General features: G+C 37.6%; 6 protein-coding genes and 1 long non-coding RNA gene across 19 annotated transcripts in view; 2 read left to right on the top strand and 5 right to left on the bottom strand.

Annotated features, from left to right (window-relative positions):
• LOC107263966 (box A-binding factor) overlaps positions 1-7,443 on the bottom strand; it is a 43,244-nt gene extending 35,801 nt beyond the window's left edge. For all 3 annotated transcript variants that reach the window (XM_015731704.2, XM_015731706.2, XM_015731707.2), the window contains exon 1: positions 7,322-7,443. In XM_015731704.2, coding sequence (XP_015587190.1) covers positions 7,322-7,397 — 76 coding nt within the window. In that variant the 5' untranslated portion in view covers positions 7,398-7,443. The remainder of the gene's footprint in view (positions 1-7,321) is intronic.
• Positions 7,444-7,752: 309 nt separating this feature from the next.
• On the top strand, positions 7,753-9,394 carry LOC107263977. 3 transcript variants are annotated; one of them, XR_003058676.1, is made up of 4 exons: positions 7,753-7,851; positions 8,163-8,388; positions 8,462-9,012; positions 9,108-9,394. It is a non-coding gene; the product is annotated as an uncharacterized LOC107263977 (long non-coding RNA). The 3 variants fall into 3 exon arrangements; XR_003058675.1 differs by lacking the exon at positions 7,753-7,851 and adding an exon at positions 7,891-8,044; XR_003058674.1 differs by lacking the exon at positions 7,753-7,851 and having other exon boundaries at positions 7,891-8,388.
• Positions 9,395-10,449: 1,055 nt separating this feature from the next.
• On the bottom strand, positions 10,450-13,501 carry LOC107263969 (mitochondrial import receptor subunit TOM40 homolog 1). Its single transcript, XM_015731714.2, has 7 exons — positions 13,340-13,501; positions 13,050-13,270; positions 12,522-12,636; positions 12,175-12,428; positions 11,939-12,100; positions 11,721-11,870; positions 10,450-11,626 (listed from the first exon to the last, which is right to left on the bottom strand). Exons 2-7 carry the CDS (start codon positions 13,237-13,239, stop codon positions 11,487-11,489), a joined length of 1,011 nt encoding a protein of 336 aa, XP_015587200.1. The 5' UTR covers positions 13,240-13,270; positions 13,340-13,501; the 3' UTR covers positions 10,450-11,486.
• Positions 13,502-13,621: 120 nt separating this feature from the next.
• Positions 13,622-14,626, bottom strand: LOC107263976 (39S ribosomal protein L14, mitochondrial). The gene is made up of 3 exons (XM_015731749.2): positions 14,485-14,626; positions 14,127-14,320; positions 13,622-14,070 (listed from the first exon to the last, which is right to left on the bottom strand). The coding sequence occupies exons 2-3, from the start codon at positions 14,314-14,316 to the stop codon at positions 13,817-13,819; spliced, it is 444 nt and encodes a 147-aa protein (XP_015587235.1). The 5' UTR covers positions 14,317-14,320; positions 14,485-14,626; the 3' UTR covers positions 13,622-13,816.
• Positions 14,512-15,558, top strand: LOC107263974 (28S ribosomal protein S28, mitochondrial). The gene is made up of 3 exons (XM_015731745.2): positions 14,512-15,081; positions 15,176-15,297; positions 15,366-15,558. The coding sequence occupies exons 1-3, from the start codon at positions 14,791-14,793 to the stop codon at positions 15,520-15,522; spliced, it is 570 nt and encodes a 189-aa protein (XP_015587231.1). The 5' UTR covers positions 14,512-14,790; the 3' UTR covers positions 15,523-15,558.
• Positions 15,559-15,776: 218 nt separating this feature from the next.
• On the bottom strand, positions 15,777-22,774 carry LOC107263970 (phospholipid scramblase 2). 8 transcript variants are annotated; one of them, XM_015731716.2, is made up of 9 exons: positions 21,256-21,397; positions 20,959-21,186; positions 20,329-20,381; positions 19,920-20,261; positions 17,607-17,705; positions 17,323-17,540; positions 17,088-17,249; positions 16,832-16,993; positions 16,644-16,747 (listed from the first exon to the last, which is right to left on the bottom strand). In XM_015731716.2, the coding sequence occupies exons 4-9, from the start codon at positions 20,239-20,241 to the stop codon at positions 16,712-16,714; spliced, it is 999 nt and encodes a 332-aa protein (XP_015587202.1). In that variant the 5' UTR covers positions 20,242-20,261; positions 20,329-20,381; positions 20,959-21,186; positions 21,256-21,397; the 3' UTR covers positions 16,644-16,711. The 8 variants fall into 8 exon arrangements, with proteins under 8 accessions (XP_015587201.1, XP_015587202.1, XP_015587203.1 ...); XM_015731717.2 differs by lacking the exon at positions 20,329-20,381; XM_015731720.2 differs by lacking the exons at positions 20,959-21,186; positions 21,256-21,397 and having other exon boundaries at positions 19,920-20,045; positions 20,085-20,261; positions 20,329-20,462.
• A 177-nt stretch (positions 22,775-22,951) lies between these two features.
• LOC107263971 (phospholipid scramblase 1) lies at positions 22,952-26,599 on the bottom strand. 2 transcript variants are annotated; one of them, XM_015731721.2, is made up of 8 exons: positions 26,379-26,599; positions 24,996-25,178; positions 24,637-24,735; positions 24,356-24,573; positions 24,120-24,281; positions 23,865-24,026; positions 23,726-23,780; positions 22,952-23,587 (listed from the first exon to the last, which is right to left on the bottom strand). In XM_015731721.2, exons 2-7 carry the CDS (start codon positions 25,156-25,158, stop codon positions 23,736-23,738), a joined length of 849 nt encoding a protein of 282 aa, XP_015587207.1. In that variant the 5' UTR covers positions 25,159-25,178; positions 26,379-26,599; the 3' UTR covers positions 22,952-23,587; positions 23,726-23,735. The 2 variants fall into 2 exon arrangements, with proteins under 2 accessions (XP_015587207.1, XP_024937257.1); XM_025081489.1 differs by lacking the exon at positions 26,379-26,599 and adding an exon at positions 25,770-26,323.
• Positions 26,600-26,710: the final 111 nt, after the last annotated feature.

The following is a 26,710-nucleotide window of genomic DNA, read 5'->3' as shown; positions in this document are numbered from 1 at the left end:
AGTACTGCTAGGCCTAACGGAACTGAGTGTTTTGCACGTGGAAGAACGGTAGGGAATATTGTTAGGAAAAAAAAAAAAAGAAAAATAGTAAAGCTACGTACACAGCAAGAAAGCAAGGTTTTTTCATAATAAAAATTAAGAACTTTAGAAATGTCACTAAAAACAGGTTAGACTTGAAATTCATAACGAAAAAGGGAGCCTAACTTATTTAAACGTAAGAAGTCACTTTAAGCAAGGTTAAAAAATAACACTTATCTACACAGCAGTTTAAAGCTACGAGCGTAATTAATAATTTGACAATTAAAAAGCAGCTAATTGCTTGAGAAAAGTAAACCAACATGCGCGCGCAGCCACGATTAATTAACGGTTACCCAACTAAAAGTTTCCCCAAGTTACGTATTTTTCTATTCTAAATAACCTAAATGACCTGAACGACACACGAACGTAACAAGCATAACGTCATCACGTTCGCAAAAATACCTTGAAACTCTGTAACATTAAAATGTAATATTCAAAACGTAAAGAGCAGACAAACCTGTCAGACGGACATCAGTAAAGCAACATGGCCGACCTGCGCGCGCACGTTTAACCTATAAAGCTCCGTGGCACTTTTCCTCGAGTAGTACTTAAGGCACGATCCGGGACTGTGTTTGTTATTTTTCACGGTTTGCCAGGACGACGGACAGACAAACATTTCACCAGGAAGCCTAGCTTAGTACCAGCAGTACCTATGTACACCGACTGTAATCCTCTCTAACCTAAAAGATCGAGCGGTTGAGCAAAAGTGTTTCCGGGATCTTGGCTATAAATTTGAATGCGAGTTTTCCAGGTACAATAAAGGTAACGCATGGTTTGCCTAGGACAATATCAGGGACGTGGTACTAGACACGCGAGACTGGAATAGATTTAATAGGTCGATCGCGATGACAGGTGCTATAAAATATTGACTGTAAATTTCTGTGGGTAAATCGCGTGGGCTAAGCTCCTTTTATATTTAACTGGGATACACAACGTGGCTGCACCAAGGTACGTTATGTAACGACAAATATACATATGGAAACTTGCCCGGATCGATTCCTTGAGCTAAATATTCGACGTTTGCATTATAATTTACTTAACGGCTGAGGTCGCAATTTTCAATTTTTATTATGGATGACATTTTTGTTATTAAAAAAAAAAAAAATACGTGTCAACGAGACCCTGAGTTTTCTGTATTATGCTGATTTATTGTTCCGCTCTGTACGGTCGCGAGGCTTGAAAAACGTTTATGCAATTCTTAGCTGTACGGCATTCCATGAAACGTTAAAGCAGTAATAATTACTGCTACATACAAGTTTGACACGTGTACCTATTACGTGTTACGTGGAGCAATGATTGGACTTGGAAAATTGTAAATACGAGATTAGGATGCCGTGCAGAATTTTATTGGAAAAATGTAATCGAACAATTTTTTTTCAGATCAGCTCTTACCGTTACTTTTGCTATCCACGTGCGCCATTAAGAGGGCAGAATAATTTTTTTCGAAAACCTACAAAAACGTGACAATGAATATTTAAAATTGGATAATTTCCCGCGTAAAAAAAATACTTGAAAAAAATTGTATAAAACAGGTGCAAAGACATTGAATAAAAATTTTATGGAATTTTACAAAATTCCATTTACTCTCTCGTCGAGTGATCCTTGTATCTTGAAAAAAAAAAAATGGCGTATTTTTTCATTTTACTACTCTAAACTATGCTACTGTCTTCTTTTGAGTGGTGTCTGAGGCTAGCAGCGAAACGAGCATAATTCACGGCGTGGAGATAAGCGGCAGACTAAAACACCGGAGCTAAAATATTTTGACAGACGAATTCCAAGTCAGCTGCTACCTACGGAGATACGAATGGAATGGTCAACACGCCATTGCGACTTCTTCGTTCGATGTGGTCGTGAATGACGTCAGGTTGAAAAAAGTATCACTTTCTCTCGAATGGTTCCTCTCTCTTTTTTAATATCCCAGTTGAGCACCCCTTTCCGACCCTTAAGCCCGGTTCATACCGACAGGGGAAGCGGCTAATTCAAGCACGCTCGTTCTGCCTCGTTACTTTAAGGTTTGGACGAAGGCGGAGCGTTCGGTAGGTTGTGGCTGATTCTTCCTGAGCGAACCATTCACTCCCACCGCGATGCCGCCATTTTGAAGCATCCTTTCAGTTCCCTTGATTTTTCATTTATCACGCTCCTCTCTTCAGCCTTATCTTGCTGCGACGGACATGAAAAATTAATTAACGTAACGAGTCGTTAAACTTACCGAGAATGGCGGGAATTTTCAAATTACAAAAAAAATTATATTTTTTTTTTCAATTTTATTTTCTTCCCTGCACTCCTTCATACAACAGGTACAAGACGCGTTCAGGTTGAGAATCATTGAATCCGGTTTTATCCAGGGCGGAGCATATATAGTGAAGCTTGAAAAAATTTTTTGTCATTCGACGATCATTTTAATTTTTATTAATAATTCTTCAAATTCATCCCACTTTGGTATATTATTGATCTCCTCATTCCGTGTTACGTAATTCTTACAAGATTCCATTTACGTCATTATGGCTATTAAAAATCGTTATTTAAAATTTCAGCCATCCAGCCAACGGAGACACGCCTTCGCGGACTTGTTTCTCATCCAGCCTCAAATCCAGCGATAATTGAGTCACCCGAAAATTTCCAAAATTACAAAAACTAAGATAAACAAAAATTTCAAAGGGAATTTACCCAAATAAACAAATTTCAGCAAAGCAATCGACTGGCGTTACGAAGCGCGTCAGAGCAAGAGTCCAAGAGTCATCCAAACATTCAGAACATGGACCCTGACTCACGTTCACGTTCCACGTCGAAGACTGTCTAAAAGTAAACTGTATCGAGAAAATGTCATACGAGTAATAAAGAAATAAAAGAAATTCCTAAATAAAATCCAAATGCACTTGCCCCATCCGTCACATTGACCATCGTGCATTGTTAGTAAATAATGGAAGACAATGCATACACACGGTACGATAATCGTTATCGAGCGCACACGCGATAATTCCAAAGTTATTCGCGATATCGATAATTTCAACTACGTGTAATCGTTGCCATACGTCACGGACGAAAAATGATAATGCCAAGTGATAAAAACCTCCCCCCCCAACACAATCGCACGTGATTTTCACGGCCCGTAGTAGTAGACGAGACAGTGAAATAAAGTCGCGTTTAGAACCCTTACGATCGCCATTAAATTATTTACACCTCGAACAGCATACCTGCCTACCGTGAAATAAACCTACGCAAAACCGCACGGCACGTATAACTCACGGCACACATATATATCACAAATAAAACAATAAAGAGGATCGTGCGAGCGATCGATCGATCATTGAACATTTATTAATAGTCCAAGCGTGCATGGACCGTGACTTAATAAATAGGGGTATAAAAAAACGTAGCAAACAAACTCAGGTTCCGCCATGTTAGTCCTAGTGCTGCGCGCGCACGCGCATGCGCGGTGCCGTAACGTAAGTTTCGTAGTCCAGGCTGAGATCGCGTAGGTTAAACAAAAGAAAGGTCTTCGGTCTATCTGATCTATAGGGTGACGCCGAGTCAGGGTATCTGTCATAAACGATACTCGCTGAAGTTGTGTAACCCGTGACGTCATCTCGCAGAGCCAATGCTTTTCCATCGGGACGTAAGAGTCGCGAAGAAGAAATTCATACGAGGAAACAAAGGCAAATTTCATCGACGGTGCGCGACGGTTGCTTTTGGTTACGTGTGGGCTCGTAGACGCGGATGTGGTTCGTATCGCGTCCGTTTGCGATGGTTCTCAAATAAACACATGGTAAGTGTCAAACGTTTACGGGATTAAGTAAATAATCTTGATTTCGAAATATTTTCTTTCGTCGCTCCGCATCCACCTTGTTTTCTCTGTCCGTTAGGTTAACGATTTATTACACCAGACGTCACGTATCGTCTTCCCTTGGCATTCTCCTTTCATTAGATCGCGATCGTACAAAGATTTTTGATACTGCACATCCAATCTAAATATATATATAAACTCCTATATGCTCCTTATCCGTTTCCTTATCGTTGTCCATTTTATTCGCAAACTCCCACCCAGACACGATAGCCGTTCGTGCGAGACGCATGTTTACGTTGCCTGGTACAAAACGTACGCTAAATAGAACGATAACTCGCATATCTATCGCGGTCGCATGAGCAAATCGATCTTCTCGATCATAGGTCGCCGAGATTTAATTGTATCGATGGCGTGATTTTTCGAGGCATTTTTCACAATATCGATTCGGCGGATCCGGGTCGACGAGATCAGCGATCGGCTTCGTACAATTTTACGTGTTAATTCCAATACAGTCTTGGACAAAAATTTTTGTCTGTTCTATCAAACGAATTTATATGTATGTTTTTCTGCAACAAATAATTTTCATAAATCAGCCTATCGTTAACTTTTCATCCTCCCAAGCGTCAGCTACGGTCTTGGCTATCGGTTCGAGTTAATTGCCAGCGCAATACGAATAAGAAGAGGAAACAAAGTAATGAGAAGGGTGCCAGCCACCGATGCGAAACGGGGAATGACGATCGGATGGACTAGGTGAAGTGAAACTGAAGAGAAGAGAAATAAAGGAAAGAGACGATGACGAGCGCTCGGATGATTTAATGCATCAGTTTACATGAACCCTGACTCTTGTGCCACGTAACCTCAAGGATGACCCTTAACGGTCCACGAACGCCGAGCCCGGACCCCTGTAGCAAAGACGGCCAATGACTGCTTCGGTAAAGACATTTATAACTTTGGCTAATGATCCGATTATCAAAGATTCAACCATATACCGGGTGTATTCAAAAAAACGTTCATTGTCATTTATAAAATAATTATACGCAACTTTTCATCGACCTATCGCATTCGCGTGCGAGACGGGACCTGCGTCGATTGTATTTTTCGAGACTGTACCACCCCCTTGTAATGTTAATGGCCTTGACCTTCGGTAAATGAAAAAAATTCCACAAATACAATTTACAATCTGTATGACGATACTCGAGGAATTTCGTATACTGCATGAATATACAGTAACGAGGGGTGAGACTCTTGTGTACAGAGAAAGCCGCATCCTCACGATAACGACTAAACGTCCGTCCACGAGGTTCGACTTGACTGAAAACATTGTTAATTTCTTAATGGATTCTCGTGAAGCTTTCCGACACTGTGCCCTTGATTGTTTAGCCTGGGTACGTTAAAAAAAAGAGATCACCCAAATATATATATATATATATACAGCGAAGACGACCGCCAGTGACTTTCACAGAGGTCAAAGCAGCCTAACGTAAATGATGGGTACGTTAAAAAAAAGAGATCACCCAAGAAAACATTGTTAATTTCTTAATGGATTCTCGTGAAGCTTTCCGACACTGTGCCCTTGATTGTTTAGCCTGGGTACGTTAAAAAAAAGAGATCACCCAAATATATATATATATATATACAGCGAAGACGACCGCCAGTGACTTTCACAGAGGTCAAAGCAGCCTAACGTAAATGAACGCCGTGGGACGAGGTAAGAAAGGGAAGAAAAAGAAAAATTAAAATTGTCACAATCATTCGAATTCTTAAAAGCAGCCTCTACCAATCGATGTGTATCATCTGAAAGTTCCAGTCTCTCGCGTTTACGTAAATACGATTACGAAATCGTTCATCGACATAAAAACATTTGTCTCGGACCGATAAGCAGCCACGATGATGGAAATAGGCATGGATTTGTTGACCGTCATAATATTTGGCAAGTTTGCCACATTCTTGACATATCACGTATAACTAAAACAAGGCCCGACCTTCCCCTTGTGTCGGCTCGATCCTCTTTCGCGAAATCCAATGAAAAATCAAATAGCTTTTCGCGTGACACTAACTGGATCGCACCGTCGGGTCCTCTTGGATCGAACGAATCGAGTACGGGTGAAGTTTTATAAACGAGAGCTCGCGGCTGTTATGCTGTTATGGAGTCGCGCTTGGCAAATGTAAACGAACGTCTCTCTCACGTATCAATGATCGATCGTCGATGGTTAAACGATCGACACGTGCGATCGGTTCCATTCATGGTGTCTTTCGACGCGTGCACCGGTCGAGCAGTTCTTTTAATTTGAATAGATTGTATATAAAACAGCTACGGACTTGTTATGATGACAGAGTGCGTATACGGTAGAAAGAGCGGGAGATTTGAAATAGGTTTTAACTGTCAGAGATATTTTAAGAGGGTGTTGAGATTTTTGAAAATCGACTCGTCACTCTGCTCGGTAAGCAAGAGTCAATTGTAAACAGTCCAGGTACCGATGTACTGTGTGTAAGAGACTGAGTCAGAGAGAACTTTGTATTTCGTTGCGGGGAGGCCTTTCCTTTGCTTTGTTTCAGGATCACTTGAGTTTTTATTATAGTTTTCTTTTTCCATGCATACACTACAGTGTAACGTACTGCTGTACTTGTTCAATTGAATACGTTATTTTTAGGTTATTGATAATTTTGTCATTTTCACTGCGCCCTACCTTTGACAATTATTGTAATGACTGTATTTATGTAGCGCAGTAGCTGTATGGTTAGTATATGTATATCATGTTTACCAATAGACTAATATATCACTTTGGACGAATAGATAGGAGGATAATAACCATTATGGTTCTTTGCGCTGTTTTTTTAAAACCTATTTGCATTAATTTCATTTTTTTTTTCATACGCAAAACAATGTACGCACGATACATTGTTTGTATGTGATTATCAGGACACTAGGGAAACTGTAGTGAAATCTAACGACGGTTCGACGGAATATCCAAGCATCCGATAAACTGTTTGACAATCAGTCAGCGATAAGGCGCGAAAGTAGTCTCTTTGAAATACAAGAATTCTTTGAGAAAGGTAAGTAGTAAAGACGTAATCATATCAATGACGAGAATCGGAAGAGAACGATAAAGGCAAATGAGAATGAGTCTGTTAGGTACATCGGCTCTGTACCATGGCTACACGTAATACGTGTTATCGCGAGCAGGGGCGGTGTTATCACTCTGATATCCAACGTATATACATCCCCCACAAGCGGCCCCTAGGCTGCAGTAACTCGCGGGCCACCGGCCCAGTTAGCGATTAGTACACAAACCCGGTAAGTTCGTGACAGGCCGCATTCTCGAGGTCGAGAAATAGGAGCAAGACAGATTGAAAAATAAAAGTAATCGTGTATCAAAGCGAAAGAGAGCAAAGGAATAACCTAAAAATGAAACGACTTACCGATCGCGTATAAAGAAATTGAGAAAAAAGGGTACTCACCGTAATCACGCTGCAGCCTCTGATACTTGCTAACCTGTTGGCCATCGTTTTCCGTGGAGCTCCTTCTTCTCTTCATCCTCGATAACGTCGTCGCACACTCTTCCGAAAGATTCAGGATTAGTCCGAGGAGAACGCGGATTGTGAAACAGGAGCTTAAAGCACTACCTTTCGCCTTTCGTAAATGATCTGTCGCTGCTCCGTGAGGTATTCCTTTCGGTTTGATTCGCAACGAAAGCAGGAAGCCGCGCACGCACTTTCTTCAGCGAAACGAACAGCCGGCCAAGACGACGGGAGTCGGTCGTTCCAGGAGAAGAAATAAAAGTCCGGTTGCCGGCTATATGAGCTGGAGCTATGATCGGGAGTGAGCTCGTGTATTATGTACATAGAGTAGTGGCCGGAGGAGCGAGCGAGTGCTCGTGTTGGAGGGCTTCGAGACACGAGAGGGGAAGTTGGTGCCCCTGCTGACCCGATGGTGGGAGGCGCGAATCATGCCACGGGAAAACTACGTGCACACATAGCCAAGAAACTATGTACGTACATATCCTTATCGGTCAGAAATCCCCTTCCTTGTAGCCAAAGAGCAACCACCACTTGGAATTATCGTCCACCGGCCTCGAGAGACCTGCGAACCTCAACACTCACTGACAGTTGGCGTAGGACTACTTAGAGTTTTTCAATTTTACGACATTTACGTATCAATCCAATAATACAACTATATGGAATGTAAGCACAGCTCGTTCTGATTCACGGAATATTACAGATGGATACATTGTATTGTTTTTTTGAAATACTTTATAACGTCCTAAAGCACCGGGAAAATCTTATTCGAATTTTATGACAGTTGGATGAAAAACAATATGGCTGCCGTTCACTCGCTCGTACCGACCGTTAGCAGAAGACTCACTTCAGTGACGTGTACTCTCTGAATCATTAAGGTATACCTTGCCACCTCTTTGGGTAACAGTGACAATAAATAGTTGTAAGGATAAACAAGATGACAATACTTGGCGAGAGGGATACGGCAAATGACAGAATAAATCCTCGAGCACTGAGCGCCCTGGGTTCAGGTAGGCGAAATTCAATGGAAGCTAATCGCTGCTCCTTTCCGCGAGGTAATACAAGACCAATGTTTCTTTGCAGTGGTAGTGCACGTGCCGCAGTGTGCTGCTGAAAAGATTGTTTACGAAATTTCTAGGCTGATTCACAACCACCCGGCCTATGGATGTTGTATCGAGAGTGCTGGGTTACAGACGCTCTAGCGTCCCAAGGACAAGGCTGCTCATTCATTCCATTATTCCTGCGATCGATAGTCCATTCATTCATCATTAAATCGTATATTAACAATCGATAATATTCTAGGTGAATAATATATATGCGAGTAAACGATCTAACAAGAGAGACAACATAAAGTCCAGCGAAGAAGTCGTCGTCGTCAATTGAGGTTATACGCAATCAAGGATCCATCGACCGATATTACCGATAATTAACCACCGAGAAATACCAATCAAACTCGTGATTGAAATTGGTGCAGTGAATTTCACGCGCGTTACTGTAACATCGCTCACAATAGCTTTAACTCCTAGATTTCTAACGCATATTCAGCAGCAGCCATTGTGAGCGTTCAAATCGCCTGAAACTGCCGCCAAGATCACGTACTCCTTAGTTAGGATATACAGTACCAGTAACCCAAGGTAAAACAAAGACATTAATTATGCCCAGGGTCAACCTGAGGATCGTAAACGTTGTCATTCTCCCCATGTATACTTGTAATTCTTTCTTCCTCTAGGATACCTACCTCCTCGACGTCGTCCTCTGACATGAGTCATCTTCCTGGGAGTCATCCTATCCTATCAAATACAGTTTAAATATTTTAATCCGACTATAGCCTCATCCAAATATCTTCAGGTTGCGTTTAATGACTTCCGTCAAGAACACCCCGTAGATGAGATCGTAGGTATGCGCGAGCATAAAGGGCTATTGCACCAGGCCTTGCACAGTGGTCTCTACGCGCTGGCAATAATGCACGACGTGGAGAGCGTAAAGCCGACGTCGTCACGGACCTCAAGAAACAAGGCAAGCATCGGTTTATTTCCAAGTCCTCTCTTGCACTTTACTTATTCATTTCTTCTCTCTTGTTCTTCTTCTCCTAGTCGTTCGCCATGTTTCTCTTTCAGTATACACCAGACTCTCCCCAAGCTTACACGTCTTTATTCTCCTCGTTCGTCTCACTCCTGTGTATGTCTTAAGACTCTCCTTCCTTTTTCCTCTTACGCCTTTAATGATCCTCTTACTAATTGCTTATTGTTTTCTAGTCCAGGTGACGTGTACGAGCGACTTTTCGTCATCGTTGACCTGCATTTGTCGGTCGTTATTGGAAAACTGTATTTTTTTTTTTCAAACTAACGGCTTTACACTGTACTACAAGCTTACGAGGGTGGGCACCGATGTTTTGCTGTCGTTGTTCTTACCGTTTCCTGTTTGCTTTAACAATTGTAGTCACTTCTTTATTCTCTGGCAACTTACGACTTGTGTACAATTGCGGCGGGACATAATTTCATGCTGATTTTTGACAATTTTTGTATATTTTGTTTGTTATTTCTTAAATCGATCAAGAGGGGGAGGGGAACAACTTGGATAAATTTTTTTAAAACTTAACATTGACAATCAGACATTGTCCGTCGCATATTGAGAATAATAAAATAATGAAGCTGACAATTGATTAAGATTTAAAATATTCGGTCGGTGTTTCTTAATGAATAATTGTGATGACTAATTATGTCTGTCGTTCTAAGATCATTGCGACTGCTTTTCCAGACTAATTCCTCTAATTCGGTTCGTGATTTAAATATTTTTTTGTCAAATAACTAGTACGACTGTGTCGCTCGTGATTAAATTCTTATGTAATACGATGACAGCGTTGATTTGCAAGAAAATACATTTTCATTATATATTTCGGATGGTAGCGCTGGTAACGATTAAGTATCGCAATCAATTTTCTAATATATCTTTTATCGTATTGTACTCTTATTTGAGTAACCTAGAGACAATGGACTAGGACGCATATAAAATCACACAAAGGGCAACCGGGCGATCTCTCTGTCATAAATGAGAAATAAAAATTATTGAGCTTATATATAATCATCATATAGTGTATTTATTAACAACATCGCACACATTATTACCATTCTCTATCTTTCGTTCTCTGTTACCTAACACGCGATTCTACAGCTACCGAATTTCCATTAAACAATAGTACCTACGATTTTGATATTTAAATATAGAATTCGCTCAAAAATTCAAAGCTAGTGCCATGAACTATCGTCGTATTTTTATTTAGCTGGTTCCAATAGAGTGAAATAAAACCATGCTCGAAGTACTGGCAATGAATTTCGAAACGTACCCGTAGTCTAGCAAAATATGAAAAGTTTGAATGACGCAACGAAAAGTAAACAATTTTTTGTTAATTTGCACCGTCTACCTTTTCGATTCTTTACACGAATCACGGTAATTGTATAATCTCATGCAGCTTAATTAATATTATCTCAATTCTTAGTTCGTTTACGTAAGTAGATAAGGGAAACAACGTCCAATTGAGTTTTACGGTTATGGAACGCTATGAGGTACCGTAATTCGCAAAAAATAGATCTGTCAAGTATGATATTCAGGAAGAATCGTCCCTGGATAATATATATTTATAAAATTAAATGCCTTGCGTATTTAATGCAAAACGGTACTATCAGTTGGACCGTACGTTGTTGCTAGTGGTGTATCTCAATTTTTTATATTCCCTGAAGTTTTGTTCAGTAATTGTTATACGTGGCGAAAAGTCGAAGCGCACTGATTTTAATGACGAATAATTCGAATTTGAGACTGCCATAACGATTTCGTTCCTTTCAAAAAGTTCGGGCAGCATTTAACTACTATAAAATAAACGCACATAAAATTATGCAGTCCTCATATAATTCTTTAATATAGATCAACACGGTCGCGTCAGACGAATGTATTCACAATAGCTGGTGGAGAAATGACGAATGCAAGTAAGAAAATCAAGTTAGAATGGTATGGGTGTTAGTTACGTCATACGTCTCGTCAGACAGGAAACGGAAAACACCCGATTCCCTCTGCATGGTAAAAATGGGCTATGCGACTGAACAATCAATCATCTTTAGCCGACGATTAGACCGCATCCAAGTCTAAATTGAGACTTGCTGTGATTAATCATGCCACTTAGTGCAAACGAGAATGGCAATGGCAGCAACTTTTTCTCCAGAACAGCACCCACTGTCCAATTAGAATCTACACTTCCTGCAAAGAATAACAACAAGGGATTTTGTATAGGGGAAATTTGTTGTCGAAGAGTTTCAACATGATTTTTTAGAATTGTAAGGGTCATGCTTACCTCTGAACACTAAATCTGCCTTGGGTAAATCGATTTGATAAGCGATTGTGCCTGTAGACTCTTGTATTCTTGAATTGACTTCAAGTTCAACTCCAATTTGTAGTTGTTGACTAGCTTTCTGGTGGAAGCAAATATGGCATCCCGCCAGACCTGTGAACAAATGGTTTTATGATACTTGCAAAGATTTTCGGAATAATTGTTAGGCCTGTTTAATTTACCGAGACTGCCGCTGATTGTAGATTCACCATTTGTGTAGCGTCCTGCTGCAGACACTACCGCAACATGACCACCGGGAACTCCAGGACCTCGTTGATATGCAACTTCACCACCCAAGGCTAAGGATGGTGTTATACTCTGCAGATAGTGTGCTACCAGTACACCTAAGAAGGTAATTATGTGATGTCCAAATTCTTAAGAAAATCTTAGGAATGAAAATATAGGTTAAGATACTCACCAGAGTTATTAAGGATGTCAGGATTGCCTAGTGTTAACGAAGCTGTGTAAGCATCTCCACGATAATCACTTGTCATTTGTACAGCAGTATATTTGCTTCTTTGAACCTGTGTTGCAAGTTTTCCTCTGATCCTTGAACCAAATTGATGAATAACATTGGCATTGAGATTTCCATTTGGATCAATATCACCTAATAATATAGGATATCCTTCTGTAGGAGACAATTGTTTTGTTCCTACATATGTTGCTCCGAATCTATAACAGAGGAATTATGTGTTAACTACAAAGTAAAGAGGATGATATAAAAATAAGACAGTTTCTTAGATAAAAAAATGTGTTGCAACTTACCTATATCCAGACTGCGTTACAGAGCTCATATTTATTGTATGGGAAATCTGGAAGTGACTGCTGAGGCCTTTGTTGAGCATTAACTTTGCACCCTCAAAATTCACAGGAAACACATCTGCAACATATGACAACAAGAAGTTAATAAAATTTTTCTACCATACATCCTATTTGTTCAAACATTGCATTGGCAAATACCAACTTTAACAAATATCAATCAAAGATACAGTTTCTTCCAAAATGAGATATATCAAAATAAGAAATACCAGATACAAGAACGTACGAAAATACGTATTTTCTTCAGAATTTCATAACTTACTCTAACTGTTAACAGATTTCATATTTAGACGTAACGTTAACAAAAATCAATAATTCGAATGACACTGTATTAAGTAAGAGATTATTTGATAAACGAATAAGACTATAAAAGAAATTCTAAGTGATGAATGAGAAATTCGTAAAGTCTTGCAATGAATGTAGGAAATGGATGGTCTGGCTTTCCAGATACATGACACGTTTCCTGAAGTATACCTTTGCACTTCTTGTGAAGATCTTCGATCGTTCCCGGATTTTCGAGACGATCAGAAGCCTCGACGGGCGAACCAAGTCCCGTTTCCTCATCTGGTTTCGATAAACTCGGTGAGAATCCTGGACTTGGAGGCAAAGGTGATGGTGGTGGTGGAGGTGCAAGAGGTGCGGAGGCTGCGAGTACGTTTCCCATTCTTCAATTTCTTATTGCTCTTCTAAATTTTCTAGCGGACCGACTAATTTGAACTCCGTTTCCAAACTTGATGTATCACACTATCAGCGTTAACACTTACTTACACCGATACGGCCAAATATCCTCGCGATTACACAAGGCGGCGTGTTTAACCGTGAGTCGCCATTTGTAAAGGACAATCACTGCCACTTAGACCACGAGTTTTCTCATAGCCTATCGCTTTCGCCGTGGATTATGAATTGAGGCATATATCTTGTAAAAGATAGAGTTGGATCAACACCGGAAATTGAATGGAATTTATAGAAGTTCTTGCATCTCAGCTTAGATGGAGCCTCTGTCATTTTCTTTATTTCACGATATAATAATTGTATTTTACTGAAAATTTCATGTTTTCCGAAATTCTTCGAAGTTTATTAAATTGTTTTTTAATTCCAAATAAACGAATACTTAGAATATTCGGAAATATTGTTCTAATTGAGTTATTGCACTTAAATATTAATTTTATATTGAACATTTTATTCGATGGAATCTTATATTACATTGTATCTACAAATTATTAGATGCGCGCTATTTGTGCTTATACAAATCTTGTTGCGATTGCAATAAGCTTAGTATAGTCTGCACCTTTTGCATGTGTTTTGTTCTTTAGTATCGTTCTAAGGATATGAGGAATTGGTACATGTATACGAGTACCAAGTGGTGTTCCACTGTCATCGATAAGGACAATGTTATTACTGTCAAACTTTGGGACTTTCGTCTTCTGGTTTTGCTTAAGCCCAACTAAAATACCTTTTTTCTTCTCACCTTTTATGGCCACCAACACCTTATCACCTAAAAATAATATATTGAAAATACTAAAGAAAACAAATAACAACGTATCATCTCACCGATGTATCCAACTCCAATTTTGTTATAAATATGAATACACTTTGGTGGTTTTCCTTCAACCATAGCCTGCTTGCCAATATCGCTATTATCAACAACTCTCAGGCGCGTTAATTTAATTATTTGATTACAAATGGCAGATGTGTGAATAGCCCTCGAAGAGAAGTTCATCATGGTATTACGTAGAGCCATTTTTCTGTAATAAAACAAAATAATATTGTCCGTATATAAAATACAAAACATATAGTTCTTCCATCATTTATAATCCCTTATAAGTAAATCATTATAAGAAAAATCATTTTTATATCGATTATATTCTACACATTTTATGGTTTTGTTTATCATATTTTTATGGCTCACCTTTAAAGGCTTTAGAATAGAACACTGGTAAGGTAATTCTATACAGAAAATAGAATATTTCTTAAATGGATAAATCCAGGATTAAAGTTATAGGTTATAATACAAAGAAAGTTGGTCGGTTTCAGATACTCTTTTAGGTGACATCTGTTATTTGGTTTTCTAAACCTTAACCCAACCCAACCCAACATGCCATGTGCTTGTATAAACCTAGTCCAACATAATACATAATACATATACAGCAATAACCTAAAACTAAACCGGTGAAAAATATAGTTTCCTAATCGTTGTTTGTTATAATTTAAGAAAATGCAACGATTTAGTCGAATATTTAATCAGTTACATTGTTCAAATAATATTTTTCGTCAGAATGCTGTGCTATTCAGGTATTATAGTACGGAAGAGACTCTGCAGTCTAGAGAGTCAAGTCAACAAATATCACAGGCAACAAAGGAAGAGAAAACTTTAAAACCAAAATTGAGTGGGTTTGCAGAAGCCTTTGAAAAACACAAGAATATTGGTAGTAAAGATGTAGATTACACCAAAACTGAGGAAAAACAAACATTTGCTGCTCTACTGCGTCACTCGAAATTTGTTGATGTAATAAGCTTTCTGTTTGACTTATCGTACTGTTGTAATACATTTGAATCGCTGATGATAATTATTATTCATAATTTATATATTAATTTTACAGTTAGGTAATCCAGTTGACAAAGTCGTGACTGGTAAGATTTACCATATTGTTGGCGATGATCTGTATATTGATTTTGGATGGAAGTTCCATTGTGTATGTTCAAGGCCACCACGAAATTCAGAGTATGTATATTTACATATGATTTTAATAAGTTAGATCCTGTACATCATTTTAGTCTGTCTTATTTTAGTGACTATGTCAGAGGTGCCATTGTACGCTTAAGGATAAAAGATTTAGAATTATCATCAAAGTTTCTGGGTGCAAAAAGGGATTTAACACTTTTAGAAGCTGATTGTGTACTTATAGGTCTTGTTTCTTCACCAAAAAAACATGTTAGAGCTATGTAATTAATGCAAATAAAATAGGATCGTTACTACACTGCATTTTGCAATGTTTATTTTATACCTAAAAGTCATTAAACATATTTCCAGTGGTGTTATCTTGATGTCTGAAAACGCTAAAAATATATTTTAATATCAGACATGAGATAAAAACATATATTTTTAAATCCATAGTCGTACACTGTCAATGTGTACAAATAAATGGATTCCACTTCAAGCAAACAATATTCTGCAGCTATAAAACGGAGAATAATATATGATTACAGTGAGAAGATATTTTATTTAATGAGTAAATAACTTAGTCAAAATACAATTCATTTTTTTTTCTAATTGAACATAGTGAAGACTGTATTGTGGTTAACAGTTGAGGTATGCAACAGCGACATTATAATATCCTTGACTTTTAGTTGTCAACCTGTAATTATTAACAGGATATAAAATGTCAGTCTTATAAAATCCGTGTAAAATATTCCAAATGTAAAAATCACCAAATACATCTCAGAAGCAATTGTACAATATCATAAGAGTCAAATATCATATAAAATAGTAAATTCTGCATCGCATGAGGAAACATTTGATATTCCTAAAGCAAGAAATGAATATATTAAGTAAAAACTATTATATAGGTATATAGTGTGAGAATATTGTCCTCGTGAGAATAAAAGAATGACCTACGAAATAAATTCATATAAAAATAATCCAATAGTTGAATACATGTAGTACGAGTATAACATTTGACAGTATCATTCTTTTGTTTCTTAACTCTAACATAAATTATCATAGTATCCTTTTTCTCTCCGCCCCACAAGAAATTTCCATGAGTTGAGTGTGTTTCGTGTGAAACACAGCTTAATTCGTTTTCGTTTCAATATTTGGTTTTTCTTCTAAATGTAAATGGCTAAGTGTAATGTAGATCACTGACGCGGTAACAATATCATAAACCACGTCATTACTTTCCAAAGATCTCTGCATAAAAACAGCAATCGATAACCTAACATTGTATACATTACATTAAAGTATCCAATGAGAATTGGAAGAACAAGTGTGCAGCTAGACTAGAACATATTCTAAGTTGTCCACGTCAATAATAGTTCTTCATTTTTAATTTAAGCAGATCAAAAGACTTGTGTAAATTTTCACTAATGTTATGACATGTTGAATATTTCACACATTACACTGTAATTCCGGTATAAATTCACTTTCCCGGTGACTTCTCAAAGTACATGAAATCCTAAAAAATAAGAAAATGCAATTAAAACGGAGCTTGTTGATTCGGAAATTTGGCACGATGTATGAAAAGTGCTTTTGAACTTACAATTAATAAACAACTGGCCACTAGCAAGGCTTTAACCTTTACGTCGAGATCTATTGGGAAACTTATTCCAAATATATCAGCATCCGTGAACAATTCTTGAACAAAGTCAGACCACTTTTTCGAAATCCGCCCTACCTGATGCTCCCCGTCCGACGACAAAACCTTTATGAGTACAAAATAAATGTATCGTTAGCTGTTATAAATTGGTAAAGAAAAAATAAAGCAAACAAACATTTATTATATGCTTGACACTTACTTTAAAATTCACGTCGTACCAGGGGCACAACATGCACATAGGTCCTTTTATCATAAGTATAGTGTTCCCATTCGAATCGTTAACTGAATATGACGGACGGAAAGGATTCCAATTTTGCACAACACTCCCTAATTTGGTACCGCTCGCGAATACTTCCATTTCCTGTAAATGAGGAAACAATTACTGTATAAACATTTTATCATTTTTATGCGGCATTCAAAACTGTATTTTGTACCTGTAAGAAGCAAGGACATAGACAAGTATTGCATCTCAATGGTCGAGAGACTGTAAGAACTTCCCTCATGCTACTGTTAATGATTTTCATGTCAAAGGGTCGATTATTTCCGCAACAGCATCGTGAACAAACATTTGATTCTTCCTCAACTTGAAAAATCACTTGACCTCTGACGTCCTTAATCATATATTTATTCAACGTTTCCCATCCAGTGATCGCTATAAATTTTCCCAAATAGATTATTGACAGAATAATGAATTAAGAAAATAAAGTTTACTAAATACCTTCAAGAACCTCCACGTGTTGATGCACAAAAATCGTATCAAGGGCCATAAGGTATTCCAATCCTGCCGGACAATTCGAGTTTGGCGTTGGCCATCCACCTAAAATAAATTAGATTCATTAAAGTACTGAAGTCGAGATGTATTAAACAGCAGTAATAATTTTCCATAGGAATCCAGCACGATATCGGTTATCGTGAAACTCGAAGGAGATAGAATGGTAAATATCAACATCGAATGGAAACTGAGCAGTGCCACGTCTACAGACAATTTATTATTCAGATTGGCGCCATTACGTCGATTAGTACTTCAAACGTATTTATTCTTCAAGACTCGCCCGGCTTTCTTAGACTACATTAAATATTAATTTCCCGTATACCAACAGTCCTTGAACAATATGATATTTGTAAACATACAAACATTCATAAAATCCGACAACTTAATTAATTATAAGAAAACTATTCATGTTATTCTTCAATTATTTATTCCTAATTAAAATAAATTGTTAAACCTTTCTTCCTCATCTGTCAGAAATCTCGTGTAAGCCTTCCGTTTCCGGTATCTCTTAACTGTTCCTCTCATTAAGCTTCTCACGTGCCTACGAAGCTGCTGAAGTTTACTTTTCCAGGAGGTTTCAAAATACTTCGACTCCATCACTCGTATCAATTGACATGTAATGATAATGATTTTTTCCCATTCATTAAAAAGTCCGACGATATCAAATCAGTTTATCTCCACTATCTTGATGCACGACTCTGAACGCAGTGTACAAAATATTTTATTCACAAGGCAAGGGCAAGAGCCCTTGTTGCATAATGTACTATTATCCGACACGTCGCCCGCAAATCATTTTCATTGAAACTCACAAGCCAGTCGCTTCTTAAAATCACTGACAAACAATTCCTACAGTCAGTTTTCCATAATCAAAATTATTCATCCAATATTTCACGCCGTATACTAAATCGTTTCTCAACAAGCTCGTTGAAAATTTGCGGTTGCCCGCTGAAATTCAAACCCTCGATTTTCCTTTGCTACCCGTGACCAATATATTTTCTTACAATTAAACTGACAAAACTGTCACAACTCTGTTTGTATGTTGAGTGGAATGTCAATAACTTTCTGTGTTAGTTATTTTCTTTTTACAGTGCACTATTCTCATTCAAGTCACTTAAAAACAATAACGCGTAAATGGTCGACGCCCGTGAAAAAGTAGCTCAACGAATTATGAGGAATCACCCACGGATTTCCGTTCAGTCGAAGAAGCAAATTTCACAAATAGAACAGCATTATTTATCTTATAATTAAAGTCGCGTTATCAAAGACAACACTAATAGTCACCATCTACGACAGTGACGCAGATGAGGAACGTAGCTATTTCACGAAATGAGTGAAACACTTATTTTTCCGAAGTCCCTCTTTATGCTTTCCACAAGAGGTAAACAAGTAGGAGGATATCGCAGCGATACGATTAAAGCGCAGAGATGAATAATGTAACGATGTGAAATTCTGACTCGACGTCAAACGTCCAGTACAAGAAAACCAACGAAGAGGATCACCGAGATGTCCGACACTCGTTCGGTAGACTAAGTATATATGAGTGGGAGGTACAATTGTCACTTCTTGAATCGGTGTCTAGATTGTTTTCTGGGAGGGTGACCTGAGGTAACGCACGTTTGCACAGACTGATAACACACTGGAGCATCAAGGGGAACTCGACAATGATCCCGACGAGTCCATAAGCTCTCCTGACAATCATTATGTAGTTATCTGTCACTTAGTAATCTAGTCTAGTTGGTATTAATAGTACATACACGACCTGAAGGATGACTTGAAAATTCTAGATGAAAATACAACGATATCGTCTAAAGTGACAATACAATTTGTTTACAGTTTAAAGTACTGGAGTTTTGGTTTTGTTAAACGGAAAAGTACGTTATTGAATCAACTGAGTCAAAGATTATGGAAATTATTTCAATATTGAAACTGTCATCGTATATAATGCTTGTGTTCTTCGTTATCATGCTACACGATTTTAAGAAGATTAATTATACAGCGCATGATATATATTTTTGTAGATGTAACTTGATTTAACTAATGTAAGATTGGATTAACCAATTGCAATATCGAAATAACGCAACGAGGTACTTATCAGAGAGGAAGATATTTGATTTCTGTCTTTGAAATGACAATTGTACCTAAATGTTGTTCCTGTACTACAAAGTACCACAAAATCTTCCTCGAACTGATGCAATACCCAATGATGTACTTCTTTTCCTCTAAAAAAAAAATAATAAATTATTACTGTGACAAACGTACCTGCTGGCAGGGGCGCATTTGGTGGTACTCCAGGTTGTTGATAAGGTCCTGGCTGTACTCCGGGTATTCCAGAAGGTGGGTAAGGTCCTGGTTGTACCCCAGGTACTCCAGAAGGTGGATAAGGTCCTGGTTGTACTCCAGGTACTCCAGAAGGTGGATAAGGTCCTGGTTGTACCCCAGGTACTCCAGAAGGTGGATAAGGTGATCCACCTTCAAGTGAACCAGGAATCACATGCATGGGGATTGACACAACAGGACCCACTTGTGTCGTTATAGGATCATTTGTGGGCCATCCAGATTGATGAGGATTTTGCCAGGCCATATTTATTTTTTAAAAAGAATCTGTAATTATACATACACATATATTAATTATTTTTCTTCTAATACAACATCAATGTTCATCCAATACCTGGAGTACCAAAAGCCTTTGGAGAACCTTGAAGAACACGTTAAGCTAGTTCCCTGTTTTACCGACACGGTAATATCGAAATTGTTAGCTCAGAAAATCGCCACCGTATAGAACATGAACAGCACAATTAAAATGGTAGGTCGTCGACTGCGCACGTTCTATCAGTATTAATTTGAGAGCTCATTAAACTTTTATATCAGGAGTAGTGTTAGGAATATTTGTCACATGTTCCCCATTGAGGATACAGCCATAAGGAAAGGAAGAAAGGAAGGAAGTGGTAGGGATAGACAAATTTTAAAGATATCACATTGTTATTACTAAATTATCTTTGCTACGTGCTCTCCACAGGGTCGATTTGAAGCTTATTTACAAGGAACTTGAGTAGACGCTCATTGTCTATTTGATACTTAATTTTTAATTGAAGGATAAAGTACACATGTCATGAACGCTCGTGCAAAAAACGTTAGGCTTTTATCAAGTCATTATTTATAAAGATCTGTGTCAAGACAAGTTAGGATTATTTGGACAATAAGAATTGTTAGGATAGTAGCAACCGTTACTGTTAGGAGCTGAATGATATTATTTTTGTTGGAGACTATTGAAAGTATCTTATCACGACTCCATGCTTACCTCAGTACGGAAAATAAATTGTGATGGAAGATTCGTAATTATCTGAACAAAGATTGTAACAGCAGTCAGTGTGCGTCTATGCAATATGTAAATGAGGGATACATCGCTCGGTTATTTGCATTTTCCTTGTATGATATCATCAACCAAGCATCACGATTCTTTCCTGCTTCCGCTCGTTTGTCATGAGCGCACATAACATGCAGAAAAGCATCTAGTTGGTCAGGATTTCTTTAATCGGATATACGTATATCGGTTAAATTTGATTTAATTGAAATGAAATCGTTATTTATCACTTACGCGACTGTCCGAGTGTTCGTGGATCGAAAGACTTAGCCTTACTGACAAATAATTGGCCTTCACGCTTGAATTACTACCCAGATAGCCAAACCGACTCCCGTCCCAAATACTCCAACATATTAACAGTAAAACAACAGCTTCGTGTAAAGTGTCCGTTATTATGCTGGAACGTGACGCTTTTTGCTATTAGGGTAACGAAATTTCATATTGTGTACGTGTAATTCTCACTGGGGTTTAAGAACTTATTTTTAGTACGTCAACGCCCTATACTTAATCCGGGAACAGGCACTGAAATATCACTGTAATCCAATGCTTTTCAAATAGTGAAAGAAAATCGCGCGGCTATTCCCGGGTTAAGCCTAGAACTGCACACTCTCTTATCATACTTGTAAACTACATATTGGCGTCCAAAAGAATCTTACTCAATGCTCCTCGTTGTATACTCTTCTGATTGTTCGGTGATTCAGAACGAGATCAATTATTTCACTGTCAGTACAACGAGTCCGTTGTGTTCCTGTTTACCTACTTACAGTTTAATGAGAGACAACCAGCTGGAAGTGTCGAAACTGAATTTTTTAACGTACTCTTCAAATGGGCCTGGTTAACCCCAGGGTGCGGTTCTAGGATTAATTTCTGGTAATTCGACGCCCGATTTAGAAGCCTCTGGCCATAATTACACAGATGTTAATGCCATACCTGCGCGCGTGCATTGATCTTAGCCGAAGAGCAGACATATACATATTATAATTTTCACACTATATTGTTCAAATATTGTTGTAAAAAGTTACAATAATAATTCTGAATGTTTTATTTTAAAAAATCACGGTAGTCATTTTTCATGTGAATTGATTATCTCATTAAAATTTAATTAATTTTTACCGTTCAGAGGCTGAAATACATGACATCAAATTAACCGAGCAAGTATCTTTGTGTCATTCAATTTTAGGTTATTTAACCTGTGCGCATCTTAGGAATGGGATGATCTATTTTTATAGAGTTTGCATGCACGAAGATTATGTGCCTTATGTAAGAATGTGGAAAAAAGTCAATATTTACTGGTCCCCTCCCTCGCTCCAATTTCCTTTGGGTCGATTGCACTCGGTGTTTCTATCGCGTTACTATAACACAATTTCTTTATAACAGATCATAACAAATTCAAATGAATCAGTGGCGAACTTCGAGATTTTTTCCAAGTGGAATGGTTGACGTTTTCGCCAAAGTGTCTCCGCGACCGTCAATAAGTGGCAACTCCCGGCTTGAGAAGCGGATGACAAAAGTAACCTCGTCGGTTTTCGATTTCCTATTGGAAGAGTTTCTACAGGTAGGAAGAGATAAACCAATACGCATGCTTACCGCGTTATCAGGAGTATGTTCCAAAATTCACTGCCAATACTACGATTATCATTGTGTCCTTGTTTACCTCCAGACGCGATTGAGATCCACTTACTGAAATATACGTTATGCATAACTGGAATCCGTACCGTGTGCCGAGAGGGAGAACGTTGGCGGTGGGGGAGTCATTCCCTCTCTTTCTCTCTTGGAAATTGAGCAGTTTCTGTCAAAAATTATCCTCCTATAAGTACTTTTGGAGTACCAGTATTGTACATACTACATTAAAACCTTTGCCGATTATATGATCCCAAGTCTGCACCCTTCCCTTGTCAAGGGAACAACACTTGATGAATAAAGTATACGATTAAAGGAGTAAGGTCCTTTATTAAATGCATAGTTTAAAAACTACATAACAGTTGAGGTAGACACAGTTATTGTACTTTCAGTTATCAATCTGTAGTAGTTAAGGGAATACAAAGTGATTGTTAGTCTTATAAAATCTGTGAAAAATTCTCTCAAATATAAAATATCAAGTTAATAGCATGCTTGTCGTAAGCAGTTTTATAGTATCGTAAGATTTAAATATATATAATAGTATATTCTGTATTACATGAGAAAATATTGTATATTCTAATATCTGCTGAAAAATATGTATTAAATTAAACTATTATATAGTTATGTTATATGATATTGTCTTTGTGATAAAAACACTAATGTCCTGCAAAATAAATTCTTGTCAAAATAATGCAATCGTTGAACACGTACGGTATGAATATAATGTTTGACACTATTTTTCTTATCATTTTTAACTCTGACGAACAGTTATGGCAGTATTTCTTTTCTCTTCATCCATCCACAAGCAAAAGCCTATGCCTTACATATTTTAACTTGTGACGTTTCATTAGTTTAAGCACGTTAATTTTTTTTTAAGATTTGCCTTTTATATCAAAGTATATTATTACTTTCAGATGATCTGCGCATCAAAGCAGCAAAAGGCATCCTAAAATGATAAAATAGGTTCACTTATCAAATAAGATTTGAACAAACAACTAGTGTACAGCTAAACTAGAATGTATCCTCAGTTGTAAATATAAACGATAATTCTGAACCTTGAACTCAAAGAAATTAAAAAATTTACCTGGCTGTAATTAACGACGTCTGGCAATTCCTGAATTCTCAAAGTACATAAAATCCTAAAAAATAAAAAAAATGCAATTAGAATTAAGTTCGATGATTTGGAAATTTGGGATGATGTACAAAAAGTATTTTGAACTTACAATTAATAAACAACTGGCCAGTAGCAATGCTTTAACCTTCACGTCGAGATCTATTGGGAAACTTATTCCAAATATATCAGCATCCGTAAATAATTCTTGAACAAAACCAGACCACTTTTTCGAAATCCGCCCTACTTGATGCTTCCCATCCGACGACAAAACCTATATAAATACAAAATTAATGTACTAGTAGGTGTTATAAATTGGTAAAGAAAAAATAAGCAAACGAATATTTATTATATGCTTGACACTTACTTTAAAATTTACATCGTAACAGGGACAGAAGATGCACATAGGACCTTCTATCGTAAGTATAGTGTTCTCACTCAAATCGTTAATTGAATATGACGGATAGAAGGGGCTCCAATTTTGCACAACGCTCCCTAATTTGGTATCGCCCGTGAATACGTCCATTTCCTGTAAATGAGGATACAATTACTGTGTACAAATTTTATCAATTTTCTTGCAATATTCAAAATTGTATTTTGAACCTGTAGAAAACAAGGACATAGACAGCTATCAAATCTGTATGGTCGAGATAGTCTAATAACCTCCCTCATACTACTATCAACGATTTTCATGTCAAAAGGACGCATATTTCCGAAACAGCATCGTGAACAAGCACTTGATTCTTCCTTAACACGATAAATCACTTGACCTCTGGCATCCTTAACCATGTACTTGTTTAATTTTTCCCATCCAGTGAGCGCTATAAATTTTCCCAAATAGATTATTGATAAAATGAATTAAAAAAATAAATTCTACTAAATACCTTCAAGACGATCAATTTGTTGTTCCACAAAAATTGTATCAAGGGCCATAAGGTATTCCAAACCTGCCGGACAAACCAAATTTGGCATTGGCCAACCACCTAAAATAAATTAGATTCATTAAAGTACTGAAGTCGAGATGTATTAAACAGCACTAATAATTTTCCATAGGAATCCAGCTCAATATCGGTTATCGTGAAACTCAAAGGAGATAGAAAATAATGGTAAATATAAATATCGAATAGAAACTGAGCAATGCCAAGTCTTAGTACCACAAAATCATCCTTTAACTGATGCAATATCGAATGATGTGCTTCTTTTCCTTTAAAAATGTCATAATAAAGTATTTCGGCAGAAATACCTGATTGAGATTGTGCCTCAGATATTCCAGGAGCTGGACCACCTTGTCCACCTTCATTTAAACCGGGAGTGACATCCATAGACATTGTCATACCAGCACCCACTTGTGTCGTTATAGGATCCTTCACGGGCCATCCAGCTTGTTGTGAATTTTGCCAGGCCATATTTGTTTTTCAATAAGAATCTGTAATGATATATAAACATATATTAATCAGTATTGCTTTTCTAATACAATGTCAATTCTCCATCCAGTATCTGGGATACCAAAAGCCTTTGGAGATTTTCGAAGAACGCGTAAAGTCAGCTGCCTGTTTTACCGACACAGTCACAGCAAAACTGTTAGCTCAGAAAATCACCACCGTATACTCCAAATACTCCAGCATATTAACAGTAAAACAGCTTCGTGTAAAGTGTCCGTTATTATGCTGGAACGTGACGCTTTTTGCTATTAGGGTAACGAAATTTCACATTGTGTACGTGTATTTCTCATTGGGATTTAAGAATTTGTTTTTAGTATGTCAGCGCCCTATACTTAATCCGGGAACAGGCGCTGATATATCACTGTAACCCAATGCTTTTCAAATAGTGAAACAATCGCGCGGCTATTCCCGGATTAAGCCTAGAACTGCGCACTTCCTTATCATACTTGCAAATTACACATTGGCGTCCAAAAAAACCTTATTCAATGTTCCTCGTTGTATACTCTTTTGATTGTTGGGTGATTCAGAACGAGATCAATTATTTCACTGTCAATACTTACTGTTTACCTACTTACAGTTTAATGAGACACAACCAGCTAGAAGTGTTGAGACTGAATTTTTTAACGTACTCTTCAAATGGGCCTGCTTAACCCCAGGGTGCGGTTCTAGGCTTAATTTCTGGTAATTCGACGCCAGATTTAGAGACTCCTGGCCATAATTACACAGATGTTAAGCAATACCTGCGTGCGTGCATTGATCTTAGCCGAAGAGCTAAGCTTGCAATAATAATTCCGAATGCTTTATTAAAGAAAAAACACGGTAGTCATATTTCATGTCAATTGATTATCTCATTAAAATTTAATTAATTTTTACCATTCAGAGGCTGAAATACATGACATCAAATTAACACAGCAAGTCTCTTTGTGTCATTCAATTTTAGGTTATTTTAACTGTGCGCATGTTAGGAATGGGATGATCTATTTTTATAAAGTTTGCATGCACGAAGATTCAGAGGCCAAAATACATGACATTAAATAAATACAGCAAGTATCTTTGTATCGTGCAATTTTAGATTATCGTCATTGCGTGTATCTTAGAAATGGGATGGTCTATTTTAATAAACTTCGCTTGCAAGAAGACCACGTGCGTTATGTAATAATGTGAAAAAAGAAATCCATATTTACTGGTTAAACTGGTCCACTCCCTCGCTTGGATTTCCTTTTGTTCGATTTCGATCCAGTGATTCTGTCGTGTTACTGTAACACAATTTCTTTATAACAGATTCAACGTCAATCGGTGACGAGCATTGAGGTCTTTTTCAAGTGAAAAGTTTAACGGTTCCGCCGAAGTGTATTCGCGAGCGTTAATAAATGCCAAATTCTCCGTCGAGAAACTGATGACGACAGTAACCTCATCGTCGGTTACTGACTAGCTTTTATATCGAACCAACACACATGCTTATCATTGTATTATTAGACATATAGTTCAAGGTTCAATGCCAGTTTTAAGAGCAACC

The sequence above is a fragment of the Cephus cinctus genome, unplaced genomic scaffold, assembly GCF_000341935.2.
Source record: "Cephus cinctus unplaced genomic scaffold, Ccin1 Ccin1_scaffold0168, whole genome shotgun sequence".
Taxonomy (NCBI): Eukaryota; Metazoa; Arthropoda; class Insecta; order Hymenoptera; family Cephidae; genus Cephus; species Cephus cinctus.
The sequence above is the reverse complement of the archived record's forward strand: the minus strand, read 5'-3'. Positions and strand labels throughout refer to the sequence as shown.